At 43.2% G+C, this 20,524-nt stretch overlaps 1 protein-coding gene across 1 annotated transcript; it reads right to left on the bottom strand.

Moving 5' to 3' along the window:
* Positions 1 to 297: 297 nt before the first annotated feature.
* Positions 298 to 20,275, bottom strand: LOC148015328 (Mov34/MPN/PAD-1 family protein). Its single transcript, XM_087666081.1, has 6 exons — positions 19,996 to 20,275; positions 19,599 to 19,776; positions 2,341 to 2,422; positions 1,833 to 2,009; positions 1,547 to 1,714; positions 298 to 698 (listed from the first exon to the last, which is right to left on the bottom strand). The coding sequence occupies exons 1-6, from the start codon at positions 20,129 to 20,131 to the stop codon at positions 507 to 509; spliced, it is 933 nt and encodes a 310-aa protein (XP_087522207.1). The 5' UTR covers positions 20,132 to 20,275; the 3' UTR covers positions 298 to 506.
* Between the last annotated feature and the right edge of the window lie 249 nt (positions 20,276 to 20,524).

Here is a 20,524-nt window from a genome sequence, read left to right as displayed (position 1 = left end):
GCTTTTCTTATCCAAATGAGCTTTGCATCAATGTCAAACAAGAGAAAGAAGGAAACTGCCCCATGCAAGAGTCCTTAAGCAGCACCTTGACACAAAAACAGACTTTGCTTAGGGTACAAATAATTTCCCTGGAAAAATTGCCCATCTAGGTCCTTGGGAAGAGACTTGTCTCTCAAGACATCTAAATAATGACACTAAACGTCACAAAATGCTTTATCATGCATCTGTGGATGAACTCAGCTGAGTGATACTTCAGCATACCTATCTGCAATTGTGTCACATATGTTAGCCAAAGACTATCCAATAAACGCATTGAAACTTTCTGATAAATGAACTACTCCGGCCCATTTCAGACTAGAACAAATAAATTGTATGCTCATAGAAAGACATGTCTATAAAGGGAGTCCGCAGCAGGGAAAACATCCCACATGGTTCTTCAAATGTGATATGACAGTGCACACATTTCCAGGAAGAGAAAAGGCTTCAACAGTTGCTGAATTCTCTCCCTAGAAGACAACAGTATCAAGCATGGTCCCAAGGGTCTGAACAATGTTTGAAGACATCAGATTGGAAACATGCTCTTCCAGATGTTTCTTTGCATCCTGCCTGCCTACATTTGCAATAGCCAGCTTCTCAGGAGGCAGCTGATCCTCTTCCTGCACGGCTTTGTTATATTTCACAGCCAGATCAAGCATCTCCTGGAAAAATGATGGTGTGTTAAGAAACTGCTCAAGGAAAAAAACTTCATTGGAAATTCTTAATGAGTTTAAAAAGAAAGGGAACTTCTGTCAAACACTTGCTTTATACTTCCAAACTAAAAGTATGTGCAGCTATCACAAAACTTTACCAACATCTTGACAATACACTTTACTCCTTACAAAAAGCCTCGAATGTTTGATGACAAAAACAGCTGGAAAGTAAGGCTCCATGATCAAGAGTGTTTGATAATGAGTAGTTATGACACAGATGCATGGTCAAACATCATACTCCTCACCATGTCAGCCAACACAAGCAGAGAGGAGGAGAAGGGGATATGTTGAACAAAAGAAAAGTGAAGGTGGAGTTAGCAATTACATCACAAAGACAAAGAAAGCCTAGTTGCTCCAACAGGCTTGTCTCAGCCAGAACAAAGCTCCTTGAAGAGTAACCAAAAGGAGGTTTTGGAGGCCACTAAAGAACTTTGACACTGGCACAAAGAATGGACAGAGGAATCCTTCTTCTGAAAGACTTGATAGAAGACTTTTCTTCAGCCATCATCATGTACCCAAGAAGGACCACAGTCCTGACGACTACTCTTTACTACACATCCAGCTACTTTCCTTGCTGCTGCTCAATCAGCATCTTACCTGGGCATGGCTATTTCAAACCTCCTCTGAGAAAAGAGAGTTAGCCCAACACTGCCAAGCGGATCCACTTCTGGGCATAAAATCGCTAAAAACGGATGTTGAAATCACATGCAGGGAGAGTGCCACTGGCTCAAAACATAAATCAAAACTCTATTTCAGGGCACAAAGAGAAAACACTGAGATCTGGCAACAATATATACCTGTACAGTGGCTTCATTGGTTTTGGCATGACTATCAAACCGCTCGAGTGTGAGGCCATCTGTCCATTTCCTTTTATGCAAATTCAGGAGCATCTTCTCCTCAAGTTCATTCTTTCTGTAGTTGATAGCAATTGAATAATAATGCCGATTTAAACCATGAATCAAGGCCTGCAATCACGTGCACAACAAGCTCATAAAAACATACATAACCCAGGGTTAATCAAGCTGAACTGACGGAAGATTTTACGGACATCAAGAAACAAAAAGCATCATGCAAGAACTGAACCTGAATTGAAGGCTTGTTAAGATGCCCAAGGTTCGAAGTGGTCTGACGCGGTTCTTGTCCAATCATCATGGTTTGTGGATTGATAAGACGAAAGGCATCAATGACTACCTTGCCTTTAACACTTTGAATTGGGTCTACAACAACTGCCACAGCCCTCTGATTCAATGCTTCAAAGCTCTGCAGATGACATTTATTAAAACTCCATAATTGATCTCTCCGTAATCTCAGATGCAGAGCACATTTTAACAAGACTACATTGATACTTTTCAGAAATTACAAAAAAGGGATATTTATTAATGTTTCAAGTGAATTCAAAAAAAAATGAAATTATTTCTCTCAATCCAATAAATGACCTATTTGTATACCATCTATTTGATAAGAATTCTTCCCCATCTATACCATTCATGCACTGATTTACTTTATTACCAGCTGCAAGATATGCCAACAACAACAGACAACACCTTTCAAAAAACAATTTAGATATAAGTAAAATGAGAGGTATACACACCTGCTGTGTATTAATATCAACTCCAGAAAGCCAACATCCAAAACCAGGGTGTGAATGATACCAACCCACAACCATCTCCGGTCTGTGAATAATTTTTAACAACCGAGATTGAAGCCATTAGTCGCATGTGACAACAGGGCAAAGTTACATGCAGACAGGCAGCAGTAATATGTTCCACAGAAAAGCAGCACAACACAAATTAGCACTTCACACATCAGCTGCAGGGTGGTTTCATACATTCAGTATGCAAAAGCATATGGTGTGAAGTGTACACAAAAATTTTGAGAATAAAATATGCTGTTTCGTAAGTTCATTAAAAAAACACATGTAAAATCATACATAAAAACAGCCTACACAAATATAAAATGTGCAACTTAAAGACACATCATAGAAAGCACAAAGTTTCAATAAATTTGAGTTTAGAAAACAATTTCAAGGGCATAAACATGTTCGATTGAGTACTCCAAAAAGTTACAAAATGGCATCTACCATTGCACATGCTATCACTCAATGCTCATAAAAGAACTCAAAATAACAAATAAAAAGTAACTCGTGACTCATAAGAACAACTCATCATCAAGCCCAAATAAATCAGAAGGTGGAGAGCCACCCTCACTAGAAGAGACCTCAAACGGCTCACCAGAATCTCCATCACTGATAACATTCCGATCATCAACATACTCAAGCTCTCTAACTAGAGCATCCTCTACAACAACTACATGTGTAGTAAAGGAACTCCCAAAGCCTCATCTCACATGGGTCTTAATAGCTGGTGTGGTGATGGTCCTAGTGCTCACAACTCGAGCAATAACTCAACGGTTAAGTGCATGAGACTCGATAGTCAATCTCTTTGAGCTCCATGCAGAGATCCTTGAAGATGGCTTCGTGCTCCTCACTTCGCTCTTTGTTGACACTCTTTAGGGTGGCCCCGCTCAACTTTAACTCATCAACATTCACCTAATTAGGGCATAATGATAAGTTGCATATGAAGATTCAAACCTAACTCATTATTACAATATTTAACAAGTGAAAGACATTAGACTATTGAAAGAGAAGGTAGATGAGATTAAGGATACAGATAAAGTGGAAGAGATATTGGGATAGATAAATCATGATTCATGAATCAAAAACAATTAAGTAAAGAAATGGAAATTAGAATTTAAAGGAGGTTATCCAAAAAATATAGATTGAAACGTAAAATGAATAATGAACTATAAAGTAAAATATAAATCTTGATTTATAAGATTACCTCCATAATAGCTTGTCGGATATATGTATATATGAAAGCCCTCGTTGTTCTTCGTCCTCTTTGCCTTGGATCCACAGCCAACAAGAAAAGGTGCCAAGAGGTGAAGAAACAAGGATGTTGATGATACCTCGTTTCTTCCTATCACTCCATCCAAAAGTATGGTGCAACCATACTTTGCCCATCCAGCAGGCAAGGAGTCACGAGATTTATTGATTCTCTCCCTCTCCTCTTCAAGGTTCGCATGTCATCATAGGTGACGCCATACCACCCCTTGCATGAACCAACCGTGACAATAGCTTTGACACTTCTTTCCCACCTATCCACTCCAAGCAAATGGAATGTGAAATTGCACTCAATAATAGTGCATGCAATCTCTATCTCCACATTCCTTTGCCTCTCTTTGAGGAAAAACAAAGGACCGGAAATACCACCCTTAGCTTCTTGTAGTGAAGCTTATCTACATGGCCTTTTACTTTCAACAGTGATGACCAAGCCCAAGGCTATTGAGGCACATAGACTAGGAGATGGGAGTTTCGAAAGCATCCACTTACATGTCGAATTGGCATTTCCTCTTGAGCCTTTGACATGCTCCATGACACATGATAACTTTGATTGGAGAGGGAAGAGTGCTCCCTCATGATTTCATCGGCCATGGATTGAGTGATTTGAGGACATGGACCACATTGACCACCCACCTTGGTCAAAAGAATGATGAGCCTCGTCACACTACTTGTCACCATCTTCCGACCAAACTTGCAAGTCCACTAGTAGCAATTTGACTTGCCCGTGGCCTTCTCAAGGTTTGTGGTGTAGAGAGAAAAAGCTTCATGAAGAGGCCTACGCATTGTTGAGAAGAATAAAGAGAAAGGAGAGAAGGGAGAGAGAGGGATCTAGGAAAGGAAGGGGGAGAGGGAAAGGGAGAGGGAGAGAGAGAGGGAGAGGATGTAATATATATATAGATGAAACTTGAAAGTGAGAGAGAGAGAGGGAGAGGAGAGGAAAAGAAGGTGAGGGAAGGGGATATGGATAGGTAGAGAAGGAAGAGAAGGTAGGGGAAATGGAGAGGAGAAGGAGAGGGAGAAAGAAAGTAGGGTAATTGAAGATGGAGGCTTGAGCTAAAGAGAGGGAGATTGGAGAATATGGAGGCTAATTTGTGTGTGTGTGTGTGTGTGTGTGTGTGTGAGTGAGTGTGGGGGCAGAGGTGAGGGAGAAGTATGAAAGAAGAGAAATTTGAATGTGTATTAGTCCAAAAAAAAAGTGAAAATTCAAAAAAATGCACAAACAAACAAATAAGATGATTGATTTTTAGTTCAGTTCGAATGCACACAAACCGTGCGGAATGAACGAACGGTATGGTTACTGGTATTGTAAATTGTACAAGCATGGAATGCAACCCTTATCAACTATTGTGACAAGACATTGAGTATAAATTAGGCAAAACAAAGCATATAACAGCAACTGCAATGCATGCATAAAACTCATTGTTGCAAAACACAACCATTCACTGTTGTGGCACAACCTTGAGAGTAATAGAGGCAAAACAAAGCACTATAACAGCAACTTTGGTGTATGGATAAGCAACAGACAACAAGTTTGTCATTTTCTACTCCGAGAAATTCCATGTTATTCCATGTAGTGTCAACAGTACAAGGTCCTGCAATGGAGCAACCCCATACCTAGCGTGACTTGCTCCCATCCAAGTCCCTGGGGAGATATGTGAGTGTGTGGTGGAAGAAGGAACCCAAGCACAAAGAGAGAGAGAGAGAGAGAGAGAGAGAGAGAGAGAGAGAGAGAAGGAAACAGAAGATGAAGAAAGAAATACTACACTGACTGAAGAAGAATGCTGAATACAATGATCAGGACTGATCAATCCTTGCATGTAGCTCAAAGCGATAGGGAGGCACCAAATCAGGCTGAGATGGAGGTAGAAACCTCTTGACAAACTAGGGAAATGCATAAGAAATGAGCCTAAAATGGGAGAAATGCACACTAAACTGCCAAAGCTCCCATGTCTCTGTCAAACTCTGACAGGAGCTCACAACCAAGAGATGAACCTCATGTGATGAAGCATAGAAGCCTGAGGCAAAGGCTTCGTGAAGAAATCTGCAGTATTGTCTTTCATGGGACAGTAGGCCACCGCTAACTCAGAATCCACAATCCGCTCCCAAACATTATGATATTGAACCTCAATGTGCTTGGTGTGAGCATGAAACACTAGGTTCTTTGCCAGAGCAAGGGCACTCAACCCAGAGCATCAATAAGGCACCAAATCAGGATGAGATGATGAAAGCAGCACCAATGATGAAGAGTGTCGGAGAGGAGTTACTGAAGATAACCTGCAGAAGTGAGAGACTGATCAATGAGATGGCTATAAATAGCCAACACCCTCCAAATCTAGCCAACTGCTGCAGGAGTCCCTCCATCTGGCCAAGTGCAATAAATGCCCCAAAATGAATGCATATAATGCAATCCAACTGCTGAAAAAAATGAAGAAAATAATGACAAAATAACCAGCAATCATAGAGCAATCTGACACTGTCCAAACGTGGAAACCTCCTAACAAACTAGGGAAATGCACAAGAAATGTGCCTAAAATTGAAGAAATGCACACTAAAATGCCAAAGCTCCCACGTCGCCGTCAAACTTTGATAGGAGCTCACAACGAGGAGATGACAGACTAACATGCCCAAAGCAGGCAAGCTAACAAGATATGCTAGGGTTTGCAAAAGAAAACACTGAGCATAGGACTATGACTATGTCAAAAGTGGTGCAGCAATGGAAGCATAGACAAGTGCTGAAATAAACTGTTGAACACAAGACAAAAGAGGAAGAAAACAAAAGAACAAAAAAACACTGCAAAAGAAGAGAACTCAAAGATGTGCTTGAGAAATGAAATCCATATACTAAACACAACAATGACACATACAACAACAATTCACTGGATGCCAGGGCATCGGCACTGGCTCCTCTCCCCAATAGGAAGACCCCCTGAAGAATGATAATGAGTGAATGAGGAGGAGGAGCCCATGAATAAATAGGCCCAAAATATGCCAACTATGGCAACTAGCCACCCAGCATTTAATGTTGGTCAACTAGCATAAAATGCCACAAGCGCCACACAAAAATCACTAAAATAATGCCTAAATAATAACTAGTGTGCCCAACCAAAGTGGCATGCACAAACTCACACATGAGCTAACAATCTTACTAACAGACTGAAACACAAAGAACTCAAACACAAATACAAAAAACAAACATACAAGGAAGAGAACTCTAAATTGAATGACTAAATGTTGTAAATGAAGAAAAGAGTACAAGATGATCAAGGGGAGAGATGTCAAACAATCGGTGGCTCTCATGGGAGTGGGCTAAAGGAAATGTGTCAAAACTGGTCATGTATCTTTGTAACAAATAACAAAATAGATTGAATGATATCCTTCGGCTCAAACTTCATCTGCTAAAGCTATCCATAAAGGGTCACAACACGCATGGGGAAAGGTGCCTCATATCTGAAGGTTCAACCCTGTTTCTGGGGATGTCATGCAAGAGGTAACCGCCGGTAGAACTTCATTAGAAGTACACTGAGCAATGCAGAATACGCACTTGCATCGTCTAAACCCCATGTAACTACAGCTTCCTCATTTATCCTCATCAAAATCTTCGAAAAGAGGAAAAGGACGCTGAGGCCAAGGAATAACTCTAGATACAATGTACCAAATCCGCTCCTGCACAAACTAAGCTTTCACCAAAACATTCCATGTAAAATAGTCAAGTCCATGTAACTCACCATTTGTAGAAGTGCACGGAGGAGCCATTTGGAGAGAAGAAGAGAATATAGAGAATAGAAGGTATATAGAGAGAGAATAAAACCAAACTAACAGCAAAGACTTCACAAAATGAGGGTTCACAGGAAATGTAACCATAAATCTGATCAAAAACGAAGGTCAACTGTTGCAAAATTTTAAAACAACTGTCAAAAGTTGCCAAAAACAGTAAAAATGGCCTATACAAATAGTCCCCCAACCATGATTAGGGGCAGAAAATGAAAAACGCAGGCTTATGCAGCACTTAATGCAGCAACCTAACGATTGCAAGTTGGAATTCGAGCACAAGTTAAAAAACGTTGGCCTGATCAGCAAGGGGAAGAAAGACTTGTAATCAGCAAAAAAATCGCAACACGAAACTAGATCCTCCAATCTGATACCATGTCAGAAGTGGTGCAGCAATAGAAGCATAAACAGGTGCTGAAATAAACTGATAAACACAAGACAGAAAAGGAAGAAAACAAAAGAACAAAAGAACACTGCAAAAGAAGAGAACTCAAAGATGTGCTTAGGAAATGGAATCCATATATCAAACACGACAATGACAAGTACAACAATGAGTCACTAGATGCGTCGCCACCGACATTGGCTCCTCTCTCCAAAAGGAAGACCACTTGAAGAATGATGATGACTAAATGAGGAGAAGCCCCTAAATAAACAGACCCAAAATATGCCAAATATGGCAATTGGTCGACGAGCATTTAATGCTGGCCGATTGGCATAAAATGCCACAAGTGCCACACAAAAATTAGTAGAATAATGCCTAACTAATGACTAGTGTGCCCAACCGAGGTGGCATGTATAGACTCGCACATGAGCTAACAATCCTGCTAATAGATTGAAACACAAAGAACTCAAAACACAAATACAAAAACATAAACATAGAAGAAAGAAAACTCTAAACTAAATGAATAAATGTTGTAAATGAATAAAAGAGTGTACAAGATGCTCAAGGGAAGAGATGTCGAGCAACCAGAGGCTCTCATGGGACTCGGCTAAGGGAAATGTGTGTCCTCCACTAAAGACGGATCCCAAGTGTAACAAACACCAATTGGAGTTGAGGTTGAAAAAAAGCGCTGAAAATGTAAAATTAACCTACTATAGATGTAAACGCAGACCAAGCTGATGCTAAAAAGTGCTCTAAACAACAAACAACAACAACACAGCCTGTAAGGATGAAAACACGGCAGCCTACCAAGTCCCAATGATCACGGCAACAACTAAAAACACTTGAACAGGGGCTGCAGCAATCGAATAGATAGCTAGTGTCATGAGGACGTGAAATTTTGAGATGCTTTAACCTTGCCAATAACATTTGATTAAGTTATTAGTCAAATGTGCAAGCTTGTTTAGCACATGTGATGCACACGGCAATTATTTCATGGTAACAGGCCAACAACCCTGAGTATGCAGTGGGTGTAAAAGGCAAAAGTTTTGATAAGTTATGCCGATTGGGTTTTGTTGGCCAATTGGTATCAGATTGGACCCTAGGGCAATGGTTTGGCCAATAAGTGTCGATGGTGACACTAGGGACTAGCATTAATTAATTAAAATATCAATCTAAGGGTCAACAGAGATTAGGGATCACTCCAAGTTGCGAATGGTCTAGCTAATTAAATTATGGATGGTCACATTTAATTTTGTGCAAGGTCAGAAGGGTTGAAATTGATTTTTAGGATTATTTAATTTTAAAAATTAATTAAATGGTTGGATAATGCTGGAGAGAGAGAGAAAGAGTGGAGGCCTCAACAAGCAGGAAACAGTAGAGAGTCACCTTCCAAGGGTAGGCAATAGCATTTTGAAGTTGCCTGGCAATAGATGCTACATCAAATGCTGGTTGTTAATCTTGGGCATTTGACACTTGTTAACCCTAAAACTAGCACATCTTGTGGTATTTCCTTAACTTTTACTACAAATGGATACAGTACAATAGAGATCCTCTGATCTTCTCCGCTATTCCAATTGCCTCTTGCTGTCAAAACTAACCAACAAGCCTCCAAACCAATTTGCCCCTTGGTTAGGATGGGGATTGGCCTTTACTTTGCTCCTTGAAAGACAAATTTAGCCCCAAATATTATTTTGATTGGTTGGCCTCTTGAATCTTCCTGAAATTCCTTAATTTCAGCTGCTGAAATTTAAGTCCTAGGCTCTCAATTCTAGACATGCATTCCAAGGCGACTCTTAAAACCCTAATTTCTCTTGTAAATTAGGATTTACTGTCAGAGTGCAGCGGTGCGGAAGCGTAGGACTGAGAGTGAGAGAACGCAGAGAGAGAAGGGAGAGAAAGAGACAGTGTACACTGAAGATCTGCTGTATAAAGAATGCTGAATACAAAGATATACACGGGCGCAGTGCGCTGGACTGCGTGTCTCCACCTCGACGATGTGACCTGCTGTCCACCTCGAAGTCTGCTGCAGTCTGCACTGTCTGCTGTCTGAAATCTGCGAACAGAGACAGAGATCTGCACGGCACCGGTCTGTAATCTGCGACAGAGAATGAATGCCAGACTGCTGAAAACGTCAGCAATAAATAGGCGAAAATCTGCCTAGGATGGGGCGCCAAAATAGGGCGCAGCCAGAAATAAAATGGCTGCAGGCAGTCGGACTGCCACGTGGCAGTCCGACTGCACAGTCCGACTGTGCAGCTGGACTGTGCAGCTGCTGCCTGCACCTGCTGCCTGAAAACAGGCTATGATCTCTGACACCCCCTCTCAGAGCCTGGACAGGGTAGAAGCCTGAGGGATCTGGAATGTTGCCGAAGTAGAGCCTGAGGAAGCGCCTTCGTAAACAAATCCGCAAGATTATCCTCCGTCTTGCAATACTCCACAGTGATGGTCTCATCCAGAAGCTTTTCTCGGATGAAGTGGTACTGGATCTCAATGTGCTTCGTCCGGGCATGAAAAACAGGGTTCCTTGCCAAGGCAATGCAACTCTCATTGTCACATCGCAGCAATGTAGGACGAGTCTGGGGGCACCCAAGCTCCTCCAACAGTCTCCGAAGCCACACAACCTCGCATGTGGTGGAAGACGCGGCCCGATACTCCGCCTCAGTAGACGAAAGGGCTACCGTGGGCTGCTTCTTGCTACTCCATGAAATAACTCCTGCACCCAAAGTAAAGCAGTAACCTGTTGTAGACCGCCTGTGGTCCACGTCACCGGCCCAATCCGAGTCGCTCCAACCTGCAAGTACAAGATCTGACCCATCTGTCCCTGCGGGGTAATGAATCCCCAAATCAGACGTCCCCCTGAGATACCGAAGTATCCTCTGAGCAGCCTGCCAATGCACCGTCTTAGGTTCACTCATGAACCCTGCCAAGAGCCCAACAGCAAAACATAGATCAACCCTGGTGTTGAGAAGCCAAATCAAAGACCCTATCAACTGTCGATAGCGGGAAGCATCCGCCAAAGGAGAAGCTGAATGGGAAGTGGCCTTCCAGTTCGGATCCATAGGAGTAGAAAGGGCCCGACAATCTTCCATCTCAAAAGACACCAAGAGCTCCTGAACATATCTCTGTTGGGAGAGAAAGATCCCCCTTTGAGACTGAAAAATCTCATGTCCTAAAAAGAAATGGAGTAGCCCCAAATCCGTCATCTCGAACGTCCGATGTAAAGCTGACTTTGTCTCCTGGACCTGCTGTGCATCATCACCTGTGACAATCAAATCATCAACATATAATACAAACAGCACACAACCATCCTCGGAAGTGTGAACATACAGCTGAGGATCGGCCTTGGACCGCCGATATCCCAACTGAGATTGGAGGAACGAATCAATCTTCTCGTTCCAAGCTCGCGGGGCCTACTTGAGACCATACAGGGCCTTCTTCAACCTGTAGACTTTCCCATCTGAAGAACCAAAGCCAGGAGGCTGCTCAACGTAGATCTCCTCCTTCAAATCACCATTCAGGAAGGCCGACTTCACATCCAGCTGATAAACAGGCCATCTCCTATGGCCAGCCAAAGCAAGAACAGCTCTAATGGTTGCCATACGAGCTGTAGGGGCAAAGGTGTCATGACAGTCAATCCCTGGGCGCTGGGCAAAACCCTTAGCAACAAGGCGAGCCTTGTGCTTATCCAAAGTACCATCACTGAGATATTTGGTCTTAAAGACCCACTTGACTCCAATCACCTTCTTCTTCGGGGGGCGTGGCACAAGTGACCAAGTGCCATTCCTCTCAATAGCCTCCAACTCAGCTTCCATAGCTTTCTTCCATGGGGCGGACTGTAAAGCCTCCTTCACGGAGGTGGGCTCTCGATCCTGCATAACTCGGGACATCAAACAATAATTGGAGCACACAAGCTCCGAAGAATGCGCCTGGTGCCTCCGTGACCGCCGCGGACCATCCTGCGGTCCCCACTCCTCAGGAACCCCCTCAATCCCTGAATCACGGAGTGTGTCACGAGCCCAGCGAGGAGGAGGCCGAACCTCCCCTCGTCGTTCTCCATCAGTAGAACACTCTGGAATGTCCACCAGTGGTAACTCCTCAGAAGGATCCGGTGGAACAGTAGACTCTGTGTCAGAAACAGAATCATAATCAAACGGCACAGGCTCCAGTGGAACTGTAGAAGGAGCCAAACTCTCCCCTGGATCTCCAAGAACGGGATGCTCCTCACCCGTTGAAGAAGCCGGAACCTCCACAAACCGCACATCACGGCTAGTATATACATCCCGCTTGACGGGATCATAGAGTCGGTAGCCTTGGGACTGGGAGCTGTAGCCAACAAATACCTGTTTGCGGGAAGCCGCTTCGAATTTGTCACGGTGAGCTTTGGGAATGTGAACATAGGCATCACACCCAAAGACCCGAAAGTAAGAAACATCTGGCTTCGACCCAAAATACGCCTCAAATGGAGTCATCCCTTCCACGGCCGAAGTAGGAGATCGGTTAAGAATGTGGACTGCAGTAGCCACAGCCTCGGCCCACAGAACCTGGGGGGTCTGTCGGTGCTCCATCATGGTGCGCGCCATCTCGATCACACTACGGTTCTTCCGTTCGAGAATACCATTTTCTTGTGGAGTATTCGTATTGGCAAACTCCTGGTGAATTCCTCTATCTGCACAAAACCGAGCAAATTCATTAGAGACAAATTCACCTCCCTTGTCGGATCGCAAGGTCTTCAACTTCCGGCCTGATCGGTTCTCCTCAAAGAGAAGCCAATCCTTGAAGTGCAAGAAAGCTTCTGATTTTAGTGCCAAAAAGTAGGCCCATGTTATCCTGCTATAGTCATCCACGATCAGCATGAAGTACGAGCTCCCACGCAGGGACTCATTCCTCATAGGGCCACATAGATCCGTAGATACTAACTCCATCGGTGAAGTAGACCACCGCGAAGCGGTGTGGGGAATAGCATCCCTATGCTGCTTCCCCCTTATGCAGGAGACACATGGCTGCTGGCTCACCACTATATCCGGCAACCCTCGAACAAGCTGTCCCCGTGACGCCTTCCGAAGATAGTCATAGTTCAGGTGACCATACCTAGCATGCCATAATTCAAACTGTGACTGTGAGGTAAGAAGAAGAGTAGAGAGGGCAGTGGAAGACTTCAGTTTGTAAATGCCGTTCTCCTCATATCCAGATGATAGAACCTTCCTCGATTCACGATCAAGGACTCGCACTGTAGAACTGTCAAACTCCACCAGAAGACCAAGGGAACAAATCTTATGGACTGAAAGGAGATGGTACCCCAATCCTGGTACATGCAAAACCTCTGAAGTATGGGTGCCACCTCGTCCATCCGGAATAAGCTGCATCTTACCTCGACCTGCAATAGAAACTGAAGAGCTGTCTCCAATGAGAACCTGCCCACGCGACGGGCGCAGCTGGGCAACACCATCTGATGAAGGAGTCATGTGCCGTGAGGCACCACTATCAATAATCCACTCTCGAGATTGGGAAGCCGCCATCGCAGCATCAGAAGCATTCGGTGAAGCGTCCTCAATGACAACTAAATGTAGAAATGCAGCTGATGAGGGTGCAGCCACCGCTCCAGAATCCTTGGTGTCCTTCTTCTTGGTGTCCTTCGAGTCTTTATCAGGGCAATCCTTCTTCCAATGGCCAGTCTTTCCACAAATATGGCATGTGGAGTCTTTGTCCTTGTCCTTCTCCTTGTCCTTCTTGGACTTGTTATCCCCCTTCTTCTTCTTTTGGTCCTTCCCCTTCTTCTGAGAGGCTTGACCTGTCAATGCCTCCGTCTTGGAAGCATTCTGTCCCTTTAGCTGTTCCTCTTGGTCCAAGACCATAGGAACCAACTCTTCCCACCGAAGAGTAGACTCTCGCCCTGAAGCAATAAGGGCAGAGTAAAATGTACCGAATCGTGGCGGCAACTGGGACAAGAGTGTAATCGCCATGTCTTCGGAGGAGATCGGCTTCCCCGCATTCTGAACCTGCATCTGTAGCTGCCTGAGCTTGTTAATGTGTTCCCTTAGCGAAGAAGACTTATTGACGGACAAGGTCCGCATCTGAACCTCCAAAGAAACCCTCTTCATCAGGGTCATCCGATTGTACATTTGATCAAGCTCCAGCCATATCTCACGAGCCACCGTCAAGTGCTCGATGTGAGCGATCACGGCTGTAGTGCATGATAGAAAGAGAAAGGATCGAATCCTGGCATTCAGTTTGTCCCAATGAGACTGGGCCCTGGCCAACTCCGCACGAGCATCGAAAGAGAGTTTGGACTCATCTCTTACCGAGGGCCGGTCAATATCTTCCTGTACCAACTCCGCCAAATCATAGGACTCCAGAATGGCCAACATCATAACGCGCCAGATGCGGTAGTTGTCGCCGTCGAGCTTCTGATCTGTAGGAAGAGCCGGTAGGACAGGCACCTTCCGGTCCATAATCGCCTGGAACTCCAAGTCCATCTCTGTAGACATATTCACCTGCAATGCCTTCTCAAACGCAAAAGCAGCCCCCTCTGACTGAGTAGACTCAGCCTGCTAAGGCTCTTCAGTGTCCCGAAGCTTCTTCACCCGCCGGAGGCGATGAAAAAGCAAAACCTGCACTTTTAGGTTGAAAACTCAAACTTTCTCCGCGACAAACAGCAGTAAACAGCAGCAAATCCACCACCTGTACTCCTTTCCTGTGCGCCCACACTCGTTTCAGCCTTGTTCCAAGGCGCAGCCCTCCTGTCTGCCCTTAAACGCAAAAAACGCAAATTTGTGTCGCGATGGAAACTCCTCTTCAGGTTGATTCTGCGCTCAGTCAGCCCTCAAACACTGCTCTGATACCATGTCAGAGTGCAGCGGTGCGGAAGCGTAGGACTGAGAGTGAGAGAACGCAGAGAGAGAAGGGAGAGAAAGAGACAGTGTACGCTGAAGATCTGCTGTATAAAGAATGCTGAATACAAAGATATACACGGGCGCAGTGCGCTGGACTGCATGTCTCCACCTCGACGATGCGACCTGCTGTCCACCTCGAAGTCTGCTGCAGTCTGCACTGTCTGCTGTCTGAAATCTGCGAACAGAGACAGAGATCTGCACGGCACCGGTCTGTAATCTGCGACAGAGAATGAATGCCAGACTGCTGAAAACGTCAGCAATAAATAGGCGAAAATCTGCCTAGGATGGGGCGCCAAAATAGGGCGCAGCCAGAAATAAAATGGCTGCAGGCAGTCGGACTGCCACGTGGCAGTCCGACTGCACAGTCCGACTGTGCAGCTGGACTGTGCAGCTGCTGCCTGCACCTGCTGCCTGAAAACAGGCTATGATCTCTGACATTTACAATAGAGATTTGTTAAAATCTCTTCCTCTAATAGCTCAAACTGCTGAAAAATGCTAAGATAACTTGAGATGGCTGAGGGGATGAGAGAGAATATTGTAGAAAGAGAAATTTCAAAGTTTCATCACGAGAAACGCTGAAAAGCTATCGTTGCCTTGCCCAAACAACCATGGAAGCTATCACCTACAGCTTAGTACTACCAAAAACAAACTGCTCTTATACGCTATAGGATTGATTCCCCATGGCTACATATCACATCAACAGTCTCTCCTTCCTCTCTAACAATCTCCTTCTCTTACACAATGGCTAAAGTAGATTCCACCAACGCCTAAAAATATTTTTTCCACTTGCATGGGCAAATTTTGCTAAGTAGCAATCTTCTAATTCCATTTTCCAATGTTATCCAACTTATTAATTTAATTTTTAAAATATTAATTCTAAAAAATATTTTAATAATTATTCTAGTGTTCAATAATTAGTTTCACTAAACCAATAATTAAATTGGCCAAGCTAATTTATATTCTAAGTATCCTTGAGTAATTATTAACCCTTAGACCGGTATTAATTAATTAATTAATGCCTAGTCTCTAATGTCACCACTGACATTAGTAGCCAATAAATTAATCTATGTGAAAATTTGACACCAAGTACCCCCTAGTATCTATCAGGCACTTATTACAACTTTTGCCTTTGATACCCACTGCATCCTCGGGGTCCTTGGCCTGTTACCATTAAATAACTACCATGGGCATCACATGTGCTAAACAACCTTGCACATTTGATTAATAACTTAATCAAATGTTATTGGCAAGATAACAAAGCATATTAAAATTTCATGTCCCCGTGACAACCAACTCAATCATTGTTATTTGGGGCAACATTTGACCAATTGGTGGTTTGATTTGTGCAAGTCTTAGGTAAAAAATCAAGGGGCAATTGGCTCAAATTGATTGGTGATTGTTGTTACAACAAAGAGGCTTTTCAGAATAGCAAAGGAGATTGTGAATCTCAGCTTGTATTCATTCCATTAGCAATCAAGTTAAAGAAATACCGATATAGATGCCAGTTTTGGGGCCAACAAGGTGTCCAATATCCGAGATTATTAAGATAATTTGTGCATTTTCAATTATATTCATTTGTTGATTGTTTTAGTTAAGTGCTTAATCAAGGAATTATTGCCCTTTCCAAAAACCAATGTTGGTTTCAACTGGAGTGATAGTGAGTAGCAACTAGGACCAAAAGTAGATATAGACAACCTTCTAATTATTACAACAATTGAAAATTATAAGGAATAAGTGGGCGACAATAAAAGAAGCTAACAGCCATATGATAATGAACTAGCGATAACTTGCAAAACAAGGGATAAGATTGAATGGTGAACAACCTATCTACTTGTAGAAGAGTGGAGCCTCCCAAATTAGGGTTTTACTTGTGGGAACACACAATTTCTAAAAACCCAATTTCTTTATGATGAAAGTTTTAGTAATTACATGTTTTGGGGGTATTTAAAAGAGCTAATCAATTTGTAATGCATTTAGCACCTCTAGTAGAAGCTCAAGATAATGTGGAGTTCTATGAGAAAGCAAAATGAGGATTCATGTGTGAAAAAATGTCATATTGGTTGCAAGATAAGCGGTTGAACAAGTGGACAACATAGATACTTGTGACATGGAGCTTAGAATATTGATGGCAAGTCCAACTAGGTTGATTGGAAGCAAGTAGGTTTATTGAAGACTAAGTCTAATTTATACAAAAGCATGCAAGAAATATTCCTCTTCAAATTGCATCCACACCATCTTTTCAAGATAGCACCCAACCCTTGCATTCTCAACTTCCAAAAATGGATATCAAATGTCTAAAAGTTACTACTATTTAGAGTGGCCTTCTACCCTTATTCACTCCACTCCTTGGACACATGCATGCATTAGCAAACATGTATTTCTATGTCCTCTTTTTAATTCATCTCTTGTTTACAAGCCTCAACCAAAGGCTTCAAAGACTCTAACACCATCATTGTCCATCACTCTTTCTCAAATGAGAACAATCTTCATCATAAGCACATTCATTCGACATACTGACATGGACATTGACATTGATTGCAGTAATTTTTCTTGAGTCCTCTATTATACATGTATATATTGATGCCTTCTTCTATAATTAAAGCTGATATTGACACAAATAATGATCCATGATGCATGTATATGTTGATGCTATGTTGAATCTCCATTTGCATTGTATAGGATCATAAATTATAATAAAATACACTATGAGTAGTATTCTATATGTATAAAGTCTCATGATAGTTTTCTTCCATCTCGAATGAAGCCCGTTTCTAATGTTCTAGAAAACTTGTATAAAACCTGTGAAACCTGTTTCATACCTCGTTACAAAAACCCTTGGCAACTATGGTCACATCATGTGAAGATAAGGGTTCCTTAACCTACACAATCCTGCCCTTTGTGTTCTCAGCCCACATGGCACGAGGGCAGTTGAGTACTTGTCTCTTTCGTTCTACATCAGGTGACAGGTTCCCGCTGTTTGTGCATGCTGGGAAGCTATTTTCCAAGCTGGGCACAGAGTTTTTGGACCACATTTGTGGGCAAGCAGGGCCGGTTGACCAATCGGCCACTTTTATGGCCAGTGTGGACAGTTTTATTCCTTTACCAGCATTTCCAGCAGTCCACAGCATTTTGAGCAGGCAGTATCATAATTGGCAAATGGCAACATATGAATTAGTTGGCTAGTTTTCAGCCTTGCACCCTGTATCTAGGGCCTGTATCTAGGGCATATCACCTTAGTCCCACTTGTTGCATGCACATCAGCCCCACTTTCCTGCTGTTGGAGTCCCTCCAGCCACATCGTCCTTTCTCCTCCCTCCTCAGTCAGCTTTCTCCATCCTGCCCTTCAACAGTCTGGTACCCTCACTAGCGTGCCAAGGCACACATGCAAGGCTGTTGTATTAGCATTCTTTCCTGTTTGTTTCAGTCATATTTGAGTTCTGATCAAGAACTCAACCCGCACTACAAGGACCACCATGGGCATTGCTTAGACCTTGTCACAAAGATTGCCATGATAGGGAGGTTCAATACAAAGACTCACACAATCATGAGGCAAATCAAGGTGTAGACCGTTATAGGACTTCCTCTCATCCTCCAATCTATTCATGTTTCCCTTCCCCCTCATCTCCTTACTTCTAAAACATCTCACCCTTGTCTCACTCTCCCAGCATCCAAAGAGCAAGTGTTCATCCTTCCCAATCTTCTCCCTACACAAAAGCTGGATGCAACAAATTACACCATTTGGCCATGCCAAAGACAGAGCAAGCACAATATAAATTGCCCAGGTTTGCTTGCCTGCAAGATAGCTATGTGCCCTGCCTGAAAAGGGAAAACAGGCTACCCAAAGATGCTGCCCATCATGGGCATGCACAGGCTGAGAGAGTGCCATAAGGTGAAAGGACCTCCATGTAAAATGCCTGGCAGAGACGAATAGATTAACAAAGACTGTGAAAACTCCTATGTCCTCGTATCCTCAACACCTTCACCTATGGGATTTCGGTATAGTTTCTCATCCCTGACCTACTATGGATCACTGTTCAGGCGCCTCTGCAAATTCAGCTGCCCTCTAAGACAATCTCAATTCTCATGCATGTTCCTTTCATTTCTTGAACTACAATGACACGATTCATGCATGTGAGCTTCCACAGTCCAGCCACAATTATCAATGTTTATACCAAGTCAAGACACTCACACATCAGATGACCACCAAGAGAGGCTACAACAGCTGTGTCAGAAATTCTGATACCATGAAGTTTTATGCATGTTCCTTTCATTTCTTGAACTACAGTGACTCAGTTCATGCATGTGAGCTTCCAAAGTCTAGACACAGTGATCAGCATTTATACCAAGTCAAAACATTCACAGATCAGATGACCACCAAGAGAGGCTACAACAGCTGTGTGTCAGAAATTCCAATACCATGAAGGATCACAATGATATGATGGAGGAAACTAGCATCCCTAAGGAAGATTATCCGGTCAAAGGACAAGGTTGTGACCCTTTCTGTCACATCTTTCACCATCGAAATGTAATATCTTCCATACCAATATTCTCATCTCATGAGTGCAAGATACCATAACATGGAAGGAATTAGTCCAAATAATTTTGGAGCAGGATGCTCGTCACAAAGAAGCGGATTGAAGAGGAGCAAATATAATTTGAAAGAAGATCAGAAACAAGATCAGAAATCCTATCCTTATAAGAGTGCCCATATATTCTAGAGTAATCCTAGGCCAAATTCCTCTTCTCGAGAATTTGATGAGATCATAATATGTGGGAGGTAGAACTAGGTCCAACTTCATGCCTTTACGTCCTTTCTTGTCTTGATAGTGTGTACGATTTAAAGCATTTCGTCAGATGCTATCACTAAGCCATTTTCTCTGTAAAATCTTCATCGGACCATTATATACCTGCCGGTCTGCTTGAGCATTTCAAGCATTTTGGCCTGGAAAACGGAGTCCACAGCCTCAACGCTAACACCTGTTCCACTCTGCGGCATTGCAAATACATCCACAACTCTGACTGTGTATTCATCAACAAACTCTCCAAGCATCAGTCCCATAACCTCCATTGGAACTCCAGCTCGGCCTGCAGTAATAGATGCAATACAAAAATCGACACAAAGAACTCTCTCTCTCTCTCTCTCTCTCTCTCTCTCTCTCTCTCTCTCTCTCTCTCTCTCTCTCTCTCTCTCTCTCTCTCTCTCTCTCTCTCTCTCTCTCTCTCTCTCTCTCTCTCTCTCTCTCTCTCTCTCTCTCTCTCTCTCTCTCTCTCTCTCTGTGTAAAGCTTAAGGGAAAAGGAAGTACCATGCTTAAGCATTTTGAGCAGCGCCAGAGAGGAAATGTAGACCTGCTCCGAGGAGTCCACAAGCGGCGAGTCAGGATGAGGACCGCCAGCACCTGCTCCGCCTACGCCTGAGAAGATGCGCTGAAGCCTCTCCATAGCTCCTCTGTGTGCGCGCGCGTGTCTCCCTCTCTGTCTGCCTCACCGGGCGTCACAGTAAGCAAACTAGGGTAATTTCACACGGCAATGGATGCTTCACGAGCAAGTTGAACCCGCTCCTTATCACACAATGGTTCATTAGACAACCTCCAAAGATCTAAAGCACTTTGAAGATAAGAGTCAGTTCATGTGCAAGTGAAATCCACCGATGAGAACAACACCATAACATCAACTATTTCTGGTTATTCACGAGAAGTTTAATGTTATATATTTTTTAGTTTTAAATAATAAGGTTTAAAACCTTAAACTTTATAAAACTTCTAGTGGCAAAAATAGCACATATGTGTAATTTCATTCAAAATCCCTCCAAAATTTTGTGTTAGAGGTTTTTAT

This window comes from Lygodium microphyllum, chromosome 24 (assembly GCF_053477565.2).
Source record: "Lygodium microphyllum isolate KBCC chromosome 24, Lygodium_microphyllum_v1.1.10, whole genome shotgun sequence".
Taxonomy (NCBI): domain Eukaryota; kingdom Viridiplantae; phylum Streptophyta; class Polypodiopsida; order Schizaeales; family Lygodiaceae; genus Lygodium; species Lygodium microphyllum.
The sequence above is the reverse complement of the archived record's forward strand: the minus strand, read 5'-3'. Positions and strand labels throughout refer to the sequence as shown.